Source organism: Platalea leucorodia, assembly GCF_965183815.1.
Source record: "Platalea leucorodia genome assembly, chromosome: W".
Lineage (NCBI taxonomy): Eukaryota > Metazoa > Chordata > Aves > Pelecaniformes > Threskiornithidae > Platalea > Platalea leucorodia.
Window position 1 is genome coordinate 33,520,649 of NC_138859.1, and position 19,262 is coordinate 33,539,910.

General features: G+C 42.7%; 1 protein-coding gene across 2 annotated transcripts in view; it reads left to right on the forward strand.

Moving 5' to 3' along the window:
* Positions 1–205: 205 nt before the first annotated feature.
* Positions 206–19,262, forward strand: part of LOC309601663 (sorting nexin-2-like) — a gene marked incomplete at its 5' end in the record, with an annotated part of 45,774 nt that continues 26,717 nt past the window's right edge. Inside the window, 2 exons of one of the 2 annotated variants that reach the window (XM_082334826.1) lie at positions 206–313; positions 2,877–3,019. In XM_082334826.1, coding sequence (XP_082190952.1) covers positions 206–313; positions 2,877–3,019 — 251 coding nt within the window. The remainder of the gene's footprint in view (positions 314–2,876; positions 3,020–19,262) is intronic. The other variant, XM_082334827.1, reaches the window with a different exon arrangement.

Below are 19,262 nucleotides of genomic sequence, written 5' to 3' on the forward strand. Positions count from 1 at the left end.
GATTAGCACCACCCCAGTTTAACTACAGCGATACTCACCCGCAGCAGGAAAAAAGCGAGCTGCAGCGATGCGCGCGCGCGCGTACTACCCCTTTTCCCCCCGCCTCCCTTCCTAGCTCTTCCAATCACGTGGCGCGAGGAGGCGAGGGTCGGGGTATCACGTGAGAGCAGGAGGCTGGGACTGGTGACCCAGACTGGAGGGGAAGATGGCGGCGGAGAGAGAGCCTCCGCTATTGGCGGATATACAGCCCGCTGACTTCGAGGTGCTGGAGGATAGCAAGAACGTCTTTGCTAACCCTGTGTTCATCTTGGAGGTGAGAGTCCGCCCGCCCTGCAGCCGCCCTCTCTCCTTCCCTGGTGCACTCTGTTACAGCCGTTGCCCAGACCCCTGCGGTAGAGTGTAACGGTGCCGGTGCCCATCGGGCCCTTACTGACTACCAGGGGTCCCTTCCCACCCCTATCTCGTCCTTGAGCTGCGGCACTCGCCGCTCTCGTCTTCTCTAGGAGCGGCGGCTCCTTGGCCTTTGCCTTTTGGTGGGGAGAGGGGCCCTCGCCAGGGCCTCGCCCCCTCGCCAGGGGCCCTCCGGGGCCCTCAGCCCCGCGCGGACTCAGTCGTTCCCCTGAAGTCTTTCTCATGTCAAAAAAACCTACGGAAAAGTCTTTCTCCAAGTATCACACCTGCAGTTGTTCAGAAAAATCAAGAGTCGGAAAGATCTAAAAATGTGTGGTGAATACATCTATAAACTACTCTTGCTTTCCATGTCAGGAGTCTAATAAAAAAACCCCACTACAACTGAATGTGTAAATACTTCCTAGTTTTGAAAAATGCTCATGTATTCATTAAAGTGGGAACTTTTTTCTTAGTTGTGACCATGTTTTACCTGTGCTAGTCTCTTATGGAAAAACTTTGTTCTCCCTGTACACAGTTATCCGTTTAAAAAGAAAATTGTTTATGGTCCTCTTTTGCTGAAGTTTCCTGTCCCTGACTTTTACAGTAATAGGGTCAGTGCGTATTTCTTTGTTTTGTTCTGACTGTTGCCTGTCCTTAAAAAGGTCAGTAAGTAAAGAGGCTCTTAAATGTGTTTTTTTAAAGACACTTGCCTTATATGAAGTAGCTTAAAAAGTTTTGTTTATTTTTTTCTTTTTATATATAATCTGTGCAATGCTACAAAAAAAAATTGTGGAAAATACTGTGAAGGAATAACAAATGATGTGATTTGTGAACCTGCAGTTGTCAAGAACTATTTTAATAGACCTCTGTACATCTGTGTGTGGTACAGTGTGTATTATTGGAGTTTTGTTTTGTACTTTCAGAAAAACTGCAATAAAACATAAATAATTTCTTTATTGATGTGCTCTAGAATTAAACCTCCAAGAGGTGTGATAGAATTAATGCCTAAAACACAGTCTAACAATGAAAAGTCCTCATCTTAATGATTAAAAATAGTTACTGAAAACTTGTATAGCTGGAAAAACTGGTGAAGAAATGCACTTTCTCTGTATTGAGTGGTTTGGTTGACAGTTCTGTTGTGCTGCTTTGTTTTTGTAGTCAGTTTATTTGGAAGAAAGTAGTTAAGTAGCAAAGGGAAGCCTCATTACTTAAAGAGAAACTTTGAAGACAAAGCTTTTTTTTTTTTTTTTTTTTTTTTTTTTTACTTTTAATCAACTAGAGTGCTTAGGAAAGAACCCTGCTCTTGTGAATTTCTAGCAAATTTGGAAGGAAGAGATCACAAAAATTGAGTTTGAACTTCTCCCTAGCTTAAAGCTAGATTGTTTAAGTGTACAGGACACCTTAGTCCACAGAAGAATGATTATGTCATGGTGTGGGTCTAATTAAACTTATGTATTTGAGTGTTGTTGTAGTGATGTTGTAGTCCTATAATATTCATGAAGTAGCCGTTTCTAAATGGCAATGGCAGCTCTATTAAAATAAAAACAGCTGACTTAATCCTGATCATGTTTGTTTGCTGATTAACTAGAGAGGAGAGCATGGCAGGTGACAGTGAGATCCAAAGCCAGTTTATGTGAAGGTTATGGTGCTTTGAGAGGGTTCCTAACTGTTTTAATCTTGGAGCTGTCTCCCTGCTTTTTGTGTGATTAATTTCTGTTCTTGCCTCCCTCCTTTTTTTTTTTTTTTCCCCCCCACTATTTTTTCTTGCTTTCATTCTTTTTGCATCTCACAGAAGACATGCTGTTCTGTTTTTACCTATAATTTGGCTAAGCTAAGCAGTGGAAAAGCTGTAAGATTGCTAATAATTCTTCCAAATAGCTTCAGTGTTAGCATTTCTTTTATAAGAGGAGATTTTGTTAACTCACCTAACTTTGTTCCAACAAAATATAAATTTCATGTATATTATGAACAGTAAAAATAAATGAAACTTTGAAATTTCTTATGGCTGCAAGCAGCTGTGTATTGTTTGAATGGAGTTAACTTGTTCTCTTAATCTCTGAAAAACTGGTATGGAGTGCTTGGAGACTTTTTTTCTACATAGAAAAAATTACTAAACAAAATCTAAATATAAGCCTTTCCAAAAGGACCTTCATAATCAAACTACATTCAGAATGCTAACAAACTTATTCTAAATATTTCTGTAGCAGTTTTTCATTAAACTTGAGGAAATGGGTATTTTTTTTTTTTTTTTCTGACAGAAATGAAAAGAGCTGCTGACTAGTTTGTATCCTTTGTTCATTGTTATCCCACTAGGAGTAGGAAATGGAAATAGCTGACTGGGCTTCCTTTCTGTACATCTTGCTTTGTTTCTTTGCAATGAAAGAACGTTTATTGCAATACTTATATACTGATATGAGACAACTGCTTCTTTGCTATTTCACTTTTTTTTTTTTTTTTAAAAAAACAAACAAACAAACAAAAAACAGTCAAGTCCTCCATCTCCAGAGCCAGCAAGTCTTCCTGCAGAAGACCTCAGCACAAATTCTAATGGTCCAAAGCCAGCAGAAGTCATGCCAGCTGATGATAGAGAAGACCTCTTTGCTGGTAACTGCTTTTTTTTTTTTCTAATGTGGCTTCATAGATTCTTTTCCTCCTGAACTTAAAAGGGTGTGCTTTTGTGAGGAGGAGGAGGAGGAAAACCTTTTTATGCTGTAAAAGATAATTTCCATGTCTGTAAGGAAATATGAAGCAGTACCCTTGCAATGGAAACTGATTTTAAGCTTAAGCAATTTAATATTGTTGTAAATCTTAACCATTGTTCAACCTGTTGAAGATATACTTTCTGGAAAATTCATTAAGTAACATTTTCCTTTGGATATTAGGAGTATCACTAGTCTTTGTCGATCATTCTTTATTGGATTCAATGATCACCTGTTTAATTGAAGTCCTATGATCTTCTGCAATATACTGTCAAATTTATGAACTTGAAATAATTTGCAAGAAAAGTGACACACTATAAAAGGAAAAACAGCTGAAGTTCTTTGCGCAAAGTTTGTTCTACTGTTAACACATCTAGCTACTGTTTGAATGTTATTGTATAACTGTTTTGAAGTGTAGCCTTTTCTTTTTGAACTGCAAGTAGAAGACTTAATCTTGCTTATTAGCGAAAATAAAGTGATATGTGACTTCTCTTTAGGGGTAGATGAGTCTTGTTTAAATTTCAATAGTAAATTAAAATTGGGGATTTTTTTCACCAAATTTGTGTGTTGTTGTCTCAGAAGTAAACGCTTTATTACACTCACTCTTGACAATACATATTTTTGTAACGGAACTGTTAAGAATTACATACTGAAGTAATGGCACTTTGAGAAGCTTATTTGATAGAAAAGTTAAATTTAAATGTCTTAAGAGCTTGACAGTGATGTACAGGATTTTTTCTTGTGGGACTCTACTTAAGTTTGATTACTAAATACAGGTTTCTCTGTGATATGTACTATCACTGCATAGTGTAGTAGTGTTAGCTAGTTAATAACTTGTTCTGCTGATGGTAATACAGCATGTCTTGTTATGTAATAATATTCAACTTTGTGTGTGTAAAAACATGAGGCAAGTTAAAGCTTGTTTTCTACTGTATAACCATTTATAGCTGTCCCAGTCCTTTTTTCCAATTATGAAGACTGATAATTCAGATCACATTGCAAGCTGGAGGGTATTTCTACTTATTAAAAGACCTTTATTATAATAAAAAGGTGAGAAACTGACATATGGGATCAGTCCTAGCATTTCACTAGTGTAAGATTTGGTTTCTAATATTTGACAGTACTGGATGTTTTAGAGAGAGATGTATGAAAGTTTTGGTAAGTAATCAGTCAATGACACTTATTTTTAATCCTTGGTCAGTCACTACTTTGATGTTGGTTAATTACAGGTGTAGGAGCATTTACTAATCAAGAAAGCAGATGTAATGTTTAGAATATATTGTGTGTCAAAAGATGGTTCTAAATGCTTCTTCTCAATGCTAACACTTTTCCTATTAGTGAGTCAGTTGTCAGTCTGCTTTGAATACACTCCTAATCTTATCTTTGTTTGTACCCTGATGTAATCATTTTTAAATAAAGTTTATAGCATTTATTTCTGGGCTGTTTTATATAGATAAGTGTACACATGTGCCCATTACCTTTGTTCTCAACTTATCAAACTTATATTTGCATATATTTGAACTTACATTCTAACAGTGTCATAAGCAAATGTATCGATTAGTTTGCAAACTCTCTGAAACAGTCTTAAGAGAAATGAAGAATAATTAAGAATTCGGTGATAATCCTAGTAGTTTTGTATTTATATTACCTGATCTTATGACCTACAAAGACTGAGAACACTTTACTAGTACAAGAAAGCTTTATTTTTAATTTGGTTATATAGCTTCGGTATATAAAGCCAGCTTTTTGTAGCTGTAGGGCCATCTGGAATAGATATTTTAGGAAAGCAGATTATCCTTTGACTGGAAAATATTAAATTAAGAAAAAAGGTGGCTGGACTAAATATTGATGGGATCCAGACAGAAGTAACATGTTAGCAGACAGACTGTTGCAAGTGAATGGAACACTGAGAAAAGACAGAGAAATGATTTATTGAGTTTCAGTTTTACTATGGAAGACATTTTTTTAAATGCAAGCAGCATTCAGCTGTGAAAGCATCTGATGTGCTTCAGGTCTAATACAACTAAAAGTGATTTTTAAAAGGTCAGTTCATATACAGACTAAGGCTAGTACAAACTCTCAAATGGGGGAGAAAAAAGACTGATTTATAGAGCGTAACACAACTTGCAGAAACATGACAACTTTAACAGTAGCCTGTTCTAAACAGGAATTTTGCATAATACAGTTCTGTCCTAGTGGTGAACTTCTAACTTTGTATCACTGTCAGCATATGTGTTCTCAAAAACAATGTCTAATTTGTGTTCCAGTGCTATGTACTCATGAGGATAACTTTTTTTTTCCTTAGCACTGTTTTGCTAGACAGTGATGGTCATCCAGCCTTTCTGACACTGATTTGCGATGAACAGAAACAGTGTGAGGCGGCTACATGAGATATCTATTTCCTTGCTTTCAGCTTGATTGCGTAAGCCTTGTTTTCTATGAAAGCAAGACTCAAGTTTTAAAAAAATAAAAATTGAATGCAACTTTTTTTCCCAATATGCTGAAATTCCAAATAAATCTTATCTTTACAAAGATTATAGGGACATTTAACTGGAGGGGAAGAGAATGAAGTTTCACAACTTTCTAGCTTGTGTTGGTCCTTCACGTTGAATTATTAGACACTATAAAACTCGGGTAAAAGGAAGTCCTATGAATGGCTCCTGAAAGGAGGGACTCTGACTTTGGGGGGGGCATTAAAAAAATGTGGTTTTCTAGGCTTATTTGTAAAAACGTGATGATATTCCTCTCTAGCTACTGTAGGCTTGATAAATCTTTTTCATTGTTCATCTAATAATGCAACCTAATGAAAAAGGAAGTGAGGGAGAACAAATTAGAAAATGTCCTGTACTGTCTTAATGCAGTTCAGAATCTGGAATTTTTGTAGGCTTTATTGACTATACTTAAAAACTCTTTGCTGCTGTGTTTTTAGGACTGCTATAAGGTATATCTGCAATAAATTGTTTTTAGATATTCCTTACCTCATCTCTGATGAATCATAAGTGCTTTGACTGAACTGTTAAAGCTGAGTTGTGAAGGTGGAAGAAAATGAGATTTTTTCCATCTGTTACTGGAGACCTGTAAACTTTGCTGTTCGATTTATTAGTGTTGTGATTCTCAGTTCTGCAACTAAGAAAACTATCTTGATAAAACCATTTAAGAACTTTTTCCCTTAGGATAAAAGTAAAAATGTTGATCATTTTGGCCAATAAAAGCTTAGCTTTGCTTAGCTTGCTCCAAATCATGTAGTATTAAGAGTATCTTGGAGGACTTTGGTGGCGTGTATTTTATGGTGGTTGTTGAGGGGGGAGCGCATGAGTGCGCACACAGGTTTGGATATCAGTAAGGCAGGCCCAACGACAAATGGCTTAATAAAATAGCCGTTTTAATAAGACAGAATAAGAAGAGTAAATCTTATGTCCCTTCAGATGGTGGGAACCCCACGATCATGCAGCATCAGACGGACCCCAGATGGGTTTCTCCCACGGCATGCTGCGCAGATTCTGTCCGTGGAGGGAAGCTCCTCCTTTTTGGTCATTCGAGCTATTATATAATTTTCTTAGAAGAAAATAACTCTGTTCCTAAAGGATGTTCTCATGAGAACTTCTTGCTGCACCCTTAGATAAAGGCAAGGCCATGCAGGTGGCATAATCACCAGTACCAAGGGGGAGCTGCCTGCATGCTCCTCTGTTACAATGAGCTGCTGAGTTTATCCTGCGGCCAAGGGATTTGTGCAGCACAACACAGGCCAGAAGGCCAAGCTGGATGTGCAGCCCAGCACAGGCCTGGGCCTCCTCAAGTTAACTGTTATGTGGATCACCGACTCCTCAGTGTGCAATGGTCTCCCGGTCAGGATCACTACATTCCACCCCTTGATCCACATACAGTTCACCTTTCCCAAAGATATATTTTAAGTTACAGATTATATTAATAACATACAGGCTTCTCAAGACCTAAGTATGAGGCCCAATAGAGTAGATATGGCCTGTTCTAGATCACTAACTCCTTGAATACAATGTCTTCTGCAAAGCTCCCAATGCGGGGGGGGATGATAATGTTGGGTTTTTGTTTGTGGTTTTTTTGGTCAAGAGAATACTGTAGGAACATCTGTTCAGATGATTGCTATCTTAAAACCTGGTCATCCATAAACTTCTTATATAGGGTTAAGAACTAAATCTTGAATGACTGTTCTAAAATGTTGGCCTAAAGTTCAATGTATAGCTGAAGCTGAAGAAATGTGTGTCATGGACTGCCTGTGCAGGACATAGCTATGCCTTCTGCTTCTAATGCTCATAGGTGGTGAGAGTAAGGCTGTGAAATTTTATCAGTGCTCTGTCACCTTTTTCAGAAAAATAACAATTTATTCCAATTCTCTAGTCTGGTAAAAGATGATTGCTTTTTATGTGTTTTAGGAATGGATCCTCTCATGCAAGCTTCTAGCTTCTGGGGAAAAGTAAACATGTTTTTGTTGTTGTTGTTTTTGATTTTTTTTAGCTTCAGATCCAGATGGATTTGTTTTAGGCCTTTATTTCTCAGAGTTCATACAGAAAAGATTATGCTAATTCTGTGGAGCTGTCCTGGTTTCAGCTGGGATAGAGTTGATTTTTTTCTTCCTAGTAGCTGGTATAGTGCTGTGTTTTGGATTTAGTATGAGAATAATGTTGATAACACACTGATGTTTTAGTTGTTGCTAAGTAGTGCTTACACCAGTCAAGGACTTTTTAGCTTCCCATGCTCTGCCAGGTGCACAAGAAGCTGGGAGGGAGCATAGCCAGAACAGCTGACCCAAACTGGCCAAAGGGCTATTCCATACCATATGATGTCATGCTCAGTATATAAACTGGGGGGAGTTGGCTGGGGGGCAGCGATCGCTGCTCGGGAACGGGCTGGGCATCGGTCGGTGGGTGGTGAGCGATTGCATCGTGTATCGCTTGCTTTGTATATTATTATTGTATTATATTATTACTACTACTACTACTATTCTATTTTGTTTTACTTCAATTATTAAACTGTTCTTATCTCAACCCACGAGTTTTCTCACTTTCACCCTTCCAATTCTCTCCCCCATCCCACTGCAGGGGGAGTGAGTGAGCGGCTGTGTGGTGCTTTGTTGCCAGCTGGGGTTAAACCACGACAGGAGCAAACAAAACATGTACTTGAAGTCCAGTTGAACAGCAAAAGTTCTAGCTGATAGTGTCTGTCAGGCTGTTGTCATGTGAAATGTCTAATCAGAGTAGTTGTGTAGATGCTTGGCTGCTTTTTAGAAGCTGGTTAATCAGTTCCAGGTTTGTTCTGGAAGAAAGAAAAACACAAAGGGATTTGAACCTACAGTTTTGAAGTCAGAAGAAAGCCTTATTGGTGGCTGTCCTGTTAATACTATTTATGTTTTAATTAAGATTATTCTTAGCCCTCCTATTATAATGGTAAGTGTCATGGGTTCTGACTTGGGCATAGTAGTTCTCTCAGTTCTGTTAGGATATCTGTCTCTAAAATAGCACTAAACACTGCCTTTTTTAGTAACTTGTCCTCTCTTCTGGACAACAGTTTATACTTCAGTTTACTTCCAAATTTGTGTGATAATCTTAGTAAACTTTGAGCAATAATAAGCCATTTTAAATACTCAAGTGATGTCAGGATGTTAGAGGTCTATGACATTTAGAAGTGTGATAAGTAAAAATAACTTATTCAGCTGAAGTGACGCTGCTTGTGAGGAATTGCAAACTTGTACTTTCTAAGATGATGATGTTTGGCGAATACTAGTGGTGAGCTGTAAAGAAACAATAGGTATCTAATGCTGAAATTGAGTTCCAAGCTTAAGTGCTGAAGAGTGCTGATAGAAACTTGGTACAGTTTCCTGTGGAATGTTAATTAAGCATAAATAGTCATCTTCTGCAGCAGGCTGAGAGGTTTTCATGTTCTGTTGGAATTGAGCATCGTGACAGTGATCTTCTATCAAAGACTGTTTATGGATTGTAAAGTAGGTATTATTGTATACAAGTCTTATGGCATTAGATTGGTGGGAGTGCTTAATGTGCTGATAACTGCCATGACTGATGTGACTGTTGGTTTTGATGGTTTTTTTTTCTCCTAAAAGTTGGACAAAGCAGCTGCATCTCTTTATGCAAGAAGACCTTGTGCTTTTGAGCACTTTCCAGGAAAGCAGGAGAACTAGATTTAATTTTTCATGTAAATATTAATACAGAGTTTAAAAAAAAGCCTTAAAAACACAAAAAAAAAACCCCAACCAACCAACCAAATACTTAAATTTTCATTGGAAAATCTAAACCGAATAACTTAAGCAAATGTTTCTGAAAATACCATAGTTCCTACTCTGAAACCTACCAAATTCATCTTTCCATGAAAAAGCAAAAGAATTGTCAACGGAACTTCTTAATCTGTAACATGCCATCTGATTTCTTAAAGTGAAAGTAGAGTATGTAAGAAACATAAATGTCAATGTTCTTTGGAAAAAAGACTTTCTTGGGAAATAGATTCTCAGATTATTTACTACTTTAAGACTTCATTTTTGAGGGGAAAATAATACCTAGACAGATGTATTGGGTTTGCGTGGCAAGGTTTTGGTAGTGGGGGGGCTACAGGGGTAGCCTCTGTGAGAAGATGCCGGAAGCTTCCCCTACGTCTGATAGAGCCAATGCCAGCTGGCTCCAAGACGGACCTGCCGCTGGCCAAAGCTGAGCCAATCAGCAGCGGTGGTAGCGCCTCTGTGATAACATATTTAAGAAGGGGAAAGAAAAAAACCTGCTGCACAACAGCAGCCAGAAGAGAGGAGTGAGAATATGTGAGAGGAACAACCCTGCAGAGTCCAAGGTCAAGTGAAGAAGGAGGGGGAGGAGGTGCTCCAGGTGCCAGAGCAGAGATTCCCCTGCAACCTGTGAAGATGACCATGGTGAGGCAGGTTGTCCCCCTGCAGCCCATGGAGGTCCACAGTGGAGCAGATATCCACACTGCAGCCTGTGGAGGACCCCATGCAGGAGCAGGTGGATGCCTGCAGGAGGCTGTGACCCTGTGGGAAGCCCGTGCTGGAGCAGGTTTGCTGGCAGGACTTGTGACCCTTTAGGGGACCCACACTGGAGCAGTCTGTTCCTGAAGGATTGCACCCCATGGGAAGGACCCATGCTGGAGCAGTTTGTGAAGAACTGCAGCCCGTGGGAAGGACTCACGTTGGAGAAGTTTGTGAAGAACTGTCTCCCGTGGGAGAGACCCCACCCTGGAGCAGGGGAAGAGAGTGAAGAGTCCTCCCCCTGAGGAGGAAGAAGCGGCAGAGACAATGTGTGATGAACTGACCGCAACCCCAATTCCCCGTCCCCCTGCGCCACTTGGGGGGAGGAGGTAGAGAAAAATCAGGAGTGAAGTTAAGCCCGGGAAGAAGGGAGGGGTGGGGGGAAGGTGTTTTAAGATTTGGTTTTACTTCTCATTACCCTACTCTGATTTCGATTAGTAATAAACTAATTTCCCTGAGTCAAGTCTGTTTTGCCCGTGACGGTAATTGGTGAGTGATCTCTCCTTGTCCTTATCTCGAGCCATGAGCCTTTCGTTATATTTTTCTCCCCCTGTCCAGTTGAGGAGGGGGAGTGATAGAGTGGCTTGGTGGGCACCTGGTGTCCAGCCAGGGTCAACCCACCACAACAGTGCAGTAGCCTTCAGTTTTTATTATAGAGCTAGTACAGACTTCTTTTCCCCTTTAGAATCTGAGTCTTGAATGATAATAGCCTACTTCTGAAAATAAGTTTTAATGCTTTGATTCTAAACAAAAAGTATAACATCCTTTTCTCTTTCCCCTTACCCCTTTCCACTGTCTCTTCTGTTTCACTCATCTAGATTTATTTAATGTGTTGGATGCATGCAAACTTGTGAGTGAGAGGTAAGAGGAGGGAGGATGGCATAAATTACCCTTTATTCTCTCCTAAAATAACTGAACTGCTGCTATCAATCAGAAACAATTAATGTTTCCCTGGTTAGTATAAACTGTCTGTAGTCATTTATCTCCTCTAGTTAGGAAACTGGAAAAGGAGGGTTAGTAGGCAGCAGCTTTAAAAATTTGGTAATGCCCAAAGAACCTGGGGTCACGCAGCTTGAGAAATATTGGTTCAGATGAAGTCTAATGTTATGTCAGTTGTAATCCTGAAGTTGCAAGTTGGTATTCCTGCTGAAAGGAAGCCGCCTTCTATTTTCATCTGCTTGTTCCTGCCTCTTTGTCTCTTGCAGAAGTAATGCACCAGCATAGTTTCAGCCATCTGCTGAACAGCAGCAGGTAGCTGATCCTTTTTGGAGTTCATGTCAAAAATAACCTAGATCAGGTCATGGTATTAATCCATGTGTGGATACAGGTCTGAAAAGGAGGAATGGTGGGAGAGAGTGTGCTACTGTTTCATCTTATAGTGCGGGTTTGTTACTTTGAATTCATGCTGTTTTTATGAGGCCGTACTTTCACAGTAATGGGAATTTTTCTCAACTGAAGGTGGGAAATATGTGTGGTCTGAACAGTTTCATGACTTGTATTAAGCCTGTCTAAAATTTGAAGATATAGCAAATTGCTGAATGGTGATTAATGGTTTGTTTCCCAAATGTGTGCAGGAAAATAGCTATGACAGAAAAAGAAATAATTTGAGTGGCTTTATATGTATTTTTTTCTTTCTGTGAAATAGTTGTATAGCTTCTCTCATTTGGTGGCTAACAGCAATAAGGACTACCTCTTTTCTATATCTAAATATTGTTCTTCTAAGATCTCAGTCTAAAAGCTTCTTTACGACTCTCTTGTCATGTCTTCCCACCTGATCTGAAATTTTTAATTAAACTTTATTGGTCTAAGATGCAGTATCCTTCCTGTGGCATTTGAGAGTAGGAAGCCATCAGTAGGATCCTTCAAAAAGATGTAGCAGTAAAAGTAAAGCAATGGTAAGAAAATAAATCTTTTTCAGAGAAAGCTTTTTAGATAATCTTTGATCATATTAAAAAATGAAGAATAAAAAGCTGATTGCTTTTAAGCTGATTTTGCAAATACTATGGAAATTTCTAATCTGAAATTAGGAAGAGCATTGTCAGCAGGTTGAGGGAGGTGACTGTACTCTACTCAGCCCTGGCAAGACACATCAGTAGTGCTGAGTCTAGTTCTGGGCTCCCCAGTACAAGAGAAGAGAAGGCTGGAGGGGGGGAATCTTATCTATTTATATAAATACCTGACTGGGGGGGGGGGGGGGGGGGTAAAGAAGACTGAGCCAGACTCTTCTCAGTAGTATCCAGTGACAGGATAAGAGGCAGTGGGCACAAACTGAAATACAAGAATTTCCATGTAAACATAAGGGAAAACTTTCTTACAGTGAGGGTGGTCAGGCACTGGCACAGGTTGCCCAGTGAGGTTGTAGAGTCTTCCTCCTTGGAGATACTCAAAACCTGACTGGATACAGTCCTGGGTAACCTGCTCTAGTTGACCTTGCTTGAACATGGGGGTTGGACTAGATAATCTCAAGAGGCCCCTTCCAACCTCAGCAATTCTGTGGTTTTATGAAATACCCCAAAACAAAGTAGTGACATGTACTGGTTTTGGCTGGGATAGAGTTAATTTTATTCACAGTAGCTCATATGGCGCTATGTTTTGGTTTTGTGATGAAAACAGTGTTGATACACACACTGATGTTTTAGTTGTTGTTGACAGTGCTTACACAGAGTCAAGGCCTTTTCTGCTTCTCACACTGCCCCGACAGCAAGTAGGCTGGGGGTTCACAAGAAGTTGGGAGGGGACACAGCTGGGACATCTGACCCCAACTGACCAAAGGGATATTCCATACCATATGACATCGTGCTCAGCAATAAAAGCTGCGGGGAGGAAGGGGGGGATGTTTGGAGTTATGGCATTTGTCTTTCCAAGTAACTGTTTAAGTGTGATGAATCATAGAATGGTTTGGGTTGGAAGGGACCTTTTAAAATCATCTAGTCCAACCCCTCTGCCATGGACAGGGGCATCTTTCACTAGATCAGGTTGCTCAAAGCCCCATTCAACCTGACCTTGAACACTTCTGAAGTCCTGCTTTCCTGGAAGCCCTGCTTTCCTGGAAATGGCTGAACACCTGCCTGCCAATGGGAAGTAGTGAATGAATTCCTTACTTTGCTTTGCTTGCGCACGCAGCTTTGCTTTATCTATTAAACTGTCTTCATCTTGACCCATGAGTTTTCTCACTTCTACCCTTCTGATTTTCTTCCCCATCCCACTGCAGGGGGAGAGAGCTAGCGGCTGTGTGGTGCTTAGCTGCCTACTGGGGTTAACCCACAACATGACAGCAAGCTTGCAAAGACTTGCAATCTTTTGCATCCCTGAAATAGAGAAGGGTGGTTTTGTTCATTTATGAAAAAATTAAGGATTGGCAAAAAGTGTTATGGAAGAATGGAAAACATAATTGACTAGCAGAATGTCTCTAAGTAGCAGCAGGGGTGAAGTTGTGTGGTTTTGATTGATTATGAAAGATCATAATATCACTTTTTTGTGGTAATAATTGATTGGATTCACTTGCTCAGGAGGCTTTTTCCAGTTCTGTTTTTTAGACTGCTAATAGGTTGCAAGTTGTTCTGGAGAGGTACACAGTGCTGTGGGGCATAAAAATGAGACTTTTTTTTTTTTTTTAACAGTGGAACTATTCTCACAAATTTTAAAATAGATCTGGTCTTTAAAGTTGAATAAGGGTTTTTTATGTTCATTATATATGCTGAACTTTAAAAAGGTTGGAAGCTGGCTTATTTTGCTTTGAAAATTAAACTGTTCATCTAGACAGAAGGTGCAAGAACAGCTCTTCTCAAAATTACATGGTAAACTATTTTGGTAATTTTGTGTAAGTTGGAGTAGATCTGCATTAGTGCCTGAAGCTATGTTTGGTTAAGTACTTGGAACTTGCCACAGGAAGTCTAGTTTGTAACAAGTCTTGTAATCAGTTGTGACATCAGTTTACATATCAAATGAATGTTCTGTGGTCAATATTATCTTTGAAGAACTAAAGTTCTTTAAAACGCACATTTAGTGAGAACCACAGCATTAGTTACTTAAACTAGAACAGAAACTTCTGTATACCCAGGAAATTGCAATGGACGCCACACGAGGGATACACGTGGACAAGTAGAGGCTTGTCTGAACAGGGGGTGTTCCCGGAGCAACTGACCCTGGACCCGCTGATTGGAAGAGACAGCAAGGGGCGGAGCCTGCACCCGGCAGCGCAGGAGATTTAAGCAGGCAAAACCAATCAGCTCAGCCGATTGCAACGGGCGAGTGTATATATTCCCAGCGGGCAGGTGCGCAGCAGCATGGTGACCACCCGGCAAAAAGCAGTCCTCTGCTTCTCCTCAGCTTCTAGCACCTGGTAGAACCAATACAGCCACACAGACAGAGCTTCTGTTCAAGCATGCAACCACCCAGGTTTCTGGCTGTGGGATGTATGAAGGGATATTCCTAGAGGTGGAAAGTGATTGCAAGCAAGCCTGTGGGAGGTGTGACCAGATTGATGAACTGCTCTGCTTGGTGGCCGAGCTGCAGGAGAAGGAGAGCAGACTGAGGAGTATTCGAGAGTCTGAGAGGGGGATTGATCAATGGAGATGTACTCTGCCATCTATGATGCATAGAAGCCAACTCAGCATGGCCACTACAGAGGCAGGTCCTGGATCTGCTTTGTGCCAGAAGGAAGGCAGCATCACAAGGGATAAGGAGGGGTGGAAGAAGGTTACAGCATGAAGTGGTAAAAGATACCCCTCCTTACCCTCCAAGATACCCTTACAGAACAGGTATGTGGCCCTGGGTACATTAGATGAAGTGCATAATGAGAAAGAGGAGGAACCTGCGGAAGCAGTCTTGCCAAGATCAGAGACTGACCCCTTGCAACAGACTGACCCCTCGACCAGCACCGTGCAGAATAGAAGCACCCGTTTGCAGACCAGACACGCTTTTCGGGGAAGCTGGCTCCCTCCCTGGGGCCTGAATTAGGGACGTCACCACAAGACTGAAGAGCCTAGTACAACCTTCAGACTACTAGCCATTCCTGCTCTTTCACGTGGGTACAAATGATGTCACAACAAAAAGTCTGAGGTCAATCAAAAGAGACTTCAGAGCCCTGGGAAGAATGCTAAAAAATTCAGGAGCACAGGTAGTGTTTTCCTCAATCCTCCCAGTAATGGCGGGAGAGTTTGGAAGAAACAGGCAAGCCCAGGATATCAATACCTGGCTCCAGGACTGGTGCCTCCACCAAAACTTTAGGTTTCTAAACCATGGAGGAGCCTTTGAGAGACAAGGTATGCTGGGGCCTGACAGGATCCACCTGTCCCAACGGGGAAAATGTGTCTTTGGGTTTAAGCTGATTGAAAGCTTTAAACTAGAATCAATGGGGGAAGGGGATACCAACAGGATTGCAGTAGGTAAGCCAAGGGTTGGCATGGCATCTCCTGAGGGTGGCAATGCTAGTGGGAATATTTACATTGCTCCTGGGAGCACGGAGGGCTCAGGAATGTATCTGAAATGCATGTGCACCAATGCACACAGTATGAGAAATAAACACGATGAACTAGAAGTGTTGGTCAGTTCCCAGAGCTACGATATCATTGGTATTAGTGAGACTTGGTGGAATGAGTCCCATGATTGGAGTGCTGGGATGGAGGGCTACAGGCTGTTCAGGAGGGATAGGCAGGCCAGGCAGGGTGGAGGTGTCACACTATACATAAGGGAGAGGTTTGATTGTACAGCCCTTACAGTTAGGGATGATGTGGTTGAGAGCCTCTAGGTGATGATTAGGGGGATGGAAAACAAAGGAGATGTTGTAGTGGGTGTCTACTACCGATTGCCCAGCCAGGATGTAAGCACCAATGAGTTATTCTATAGGCAATTAGGAGAGATCTCTAGATCAGTAGCCCTTGTCCTCATGGGAGATTTCAACTTCCCAGACATCAACTGGGAATATCATACTGCTGTGATGAGCAGGTCTTGGAAATTCTTGAAGTTTGTGGAAGATAACTTCTTGTCACAGTTACTCAGTGAGCCAACAAGGAAAGATGCTGTATTGGGTTTGCGTGGCAAGGTTTTGGTAGTGGGGGGGCTACAGGGGTGGCCTCTGTGAGAAGATGCCAGAAGCTTCCCCTATGTCCAGTAGAGCCAATGCCAGCCGGCTCCAAGACGGACCCATCACTGGCCAAAGCTGAGCCAATCGGTGATGGTGGTAGTGCTTCTGCAGTAACATATTTAAGAAGGGGGAAAAAAGTTCTGCACAACGGCAACTGCATCCGGAGAGAGGAGTGAGAATATGCGAGAGGAACAACTCTGCAGACAGCAAGGTCAGTGAAGAAGAAGAGGGAAGAGGTGCTCCAGGCGCCAGAGCAGAGATTCCCCTGAAGCCCATGGTGAAGACCATGGTGAGGCAGGTTGTCCCCCTGCAGCCCATGGAGGTCCACAGTGGAGCAGATATCCACCTGCAGCCCCTGGAGGACCCCACACCAGAGCAGGTAGATGTGCCCGAAGGAGGCTGTGACCCCGTGGGAAGCCTGTGCTGGAGCAGGTTTGCTGGCAGGACTTGTGGCCCTGTGGGGGACCCATGCTGGAGCAGTCTGTTCCTGAAGGACTGCACCCTATGGAAAGGACCCATGCTGGAGCAGTTTGTGAAGAACTGCAGCCCGTGGGAAGGACCCACATTGGAGAAGCTTGTGGAGGACTGTCTCCCGTGGGAGGGACCCCACCCTGGAGCAGGGGAAGAGTGTGAGGAGTCCTTCCCCTGAGGATGAAGGAGCGGCAGAGACAATGTGTGATGAACTGACTGCAACCCCCATTTCCTGTCCCCCTGTGCTGCTCAGGGGGAGGAGGTAGAGAACTCGGGAGTAAAGTTAAGCCCGGGAAGAAGGGAGGGGTAGGGGGAAGGTGTTTTAAGATTTAGTTTTTATTTTCTCAGTAACTTACTCTGATTTGATTGGTAATAAATTAAACTAATTTCCCCAAGTTGAGTCTGTTTTGCCTGTGACAATAATTGGTGAATGATGTCTCCCTGTCCTTATCTCGACCCACGAGCCTTTTGTTATATTTTCTCTCCCCTGTCCAGCTGAGGAGGGGGAGTAATAGAGCAGCTTTGGTGGGCACCTGGTGTCCAGCCAGGATCAACCCACCACAGATGCTCTCCTAGACTTGCTATTTGTGAATAGAGAAGGACTTGTGGGGAATGTGATGGTAGGTGGCTGTCTTGGCCACAGTGATCATGAAATGGTTGAGTTTAAAATTTTCAGTGTAATGAGAATAAAGGACAGCAGAGTTGCTACCCTGGACTTCAGGAGAGCAAACTTTAAGCTACTCAGGGAGCTATTTAGCAGAGTACCCCTGGGAATCTGCTTTTGAGGGCTTAGGAGTCCACGAGTGCTGGTCAGTCTTTAAGAAGCACCTTTTAGACGCACAGGAGCAGGCATACCCATTGTGTCGCAAGTCAAGCAAGCAGGGCAGAAGGCCAGCTTGGCTGAACAGGGAATGCCTCATGGAGCTCAAGAGGAAAAAGAAATTGTATGATCTCTGGAAGCAAGATCAGGCTTCACAGGAAGATTACAGAGATGTGGTTCATAGAATCATAGAATTGTTAAGGTTGGAAAAGACCGTTAAGATCATCGAGTCCAACTGTTAACCTAGCACTGCCAAGTCTACCACTAAACCATGTCCCTAAGCACCACGTCTACCTGTCTTTTAAATACCTCCAGGGATGGAGACTCAACCACTTCCCTGGGCAGCCTGTTCCAGTGCCTGACTACCCTTTCAGTGAAGAAATTTTTCCTAATATCCAACCTAAACCTCCCCTGGTGCAGCTTGAGGCCGTTTCCTCTTGTCCTGTCACTTGGGAGAAGAGACTGACCCGCACCTCGCTACAACCTCCTTTCAGGTAGTTGTAGAGAGCAATAAGGTCTCCCCTCAGCCTCCTGTTCTCCAGGCTAAACAACCCCAGTTCCCTCAGCCGCTCCTCATAAGACTTGTGCTCTAGACCTTTCACCAACTTCGTTGCCCTTCTTTGGACACTCTCCAGCACCTCAATGTCCTTCTTGTAGTGAGGGGCCCAAAAATGAACACAGTATTCGAGGTGCGGCCCCACCAGTGCCGAGTACAGGGGCACTGTCACCTCCCTGGTCCTGCTGGCCACGCTATTTCTGATACAGGCCAGGATGCCATTGGCCCTCTTGGCCACCTGAGCACACTGCTGGCTCATGTTCAGCCAGCTGTCCACCAACACCCCCAGGTCCTTTTCTGCCAGGCAGCTCTCCAGCCACTCCTCCCCAAGCCTGTAGCGTTGCATGGGGTTGTTGTGACCCAAGTGCAGGACCCGGCACTTGGCCTTATTGAATCTCATCCATTTGGCCCCAGCCCAATGATCCAGCCTGTCCAGGTCCCTCTGTAGGGCCTTCCTGCCCTCCAGCAGATCAACACTTCCACCCAACTTGGTGTCATCTGCAAACTTTCTGAGGGTGCACTCAATCCCCTCATCCAGATCATCAATGAAGATATTGAACAGGACCGGCCCCAGTACTGAGCCCTGGGGAACACCACTCGTGACTGTCTGCCAACTGGATTTGACTCCATTCACTACCACTCTCTGGGCTTGGCCATCCAGCCAGTTTTTAACCCAGTGGAGAGTGCACTTATCCAAGCCATGAGCAGTCAGTTTCTCCAGGAGAATGCTGTGGGAAACTGTGTGAAAAGCTTTACTAAAGTCCAGGTAGACAACATCCACAGCCTTCCCCTCATCCACTAAGCGGGTCACCTTGTCATAGAAGGAGATCAGGTTGGTCAAGCAGGATCTTCCCTTCATTAACCCATGCTGGCTGGGCCTGATCCCCTGGTTGTCCTGCACATGCCACGTAATGGCACTCAAGATGATCTGCTCCATGACCTTCCCCGGCACCGAGGTCAGGCTGACAGGCCTGTAGTTCCCGGGATCCTCCTTCTGACCCTTCTTGTAGAGGGGCATCACATTAGCTAACTTCCAGTCCACTGGGACCTCCCTGGTTGACCAGGACTGCTGATAAATGATGGAGAGTGACTTGGCAAGCTCCTCTGCCAGCTCCCTCAGTATCCTCGGGTGGATCCCATCTGGCCCCAGAGACTTGTGGGCATCCAGGTGGAGGAGCAGGTCGCTGACTGTTACCTCTTTGATAATTGGGGCTTCATTCTGC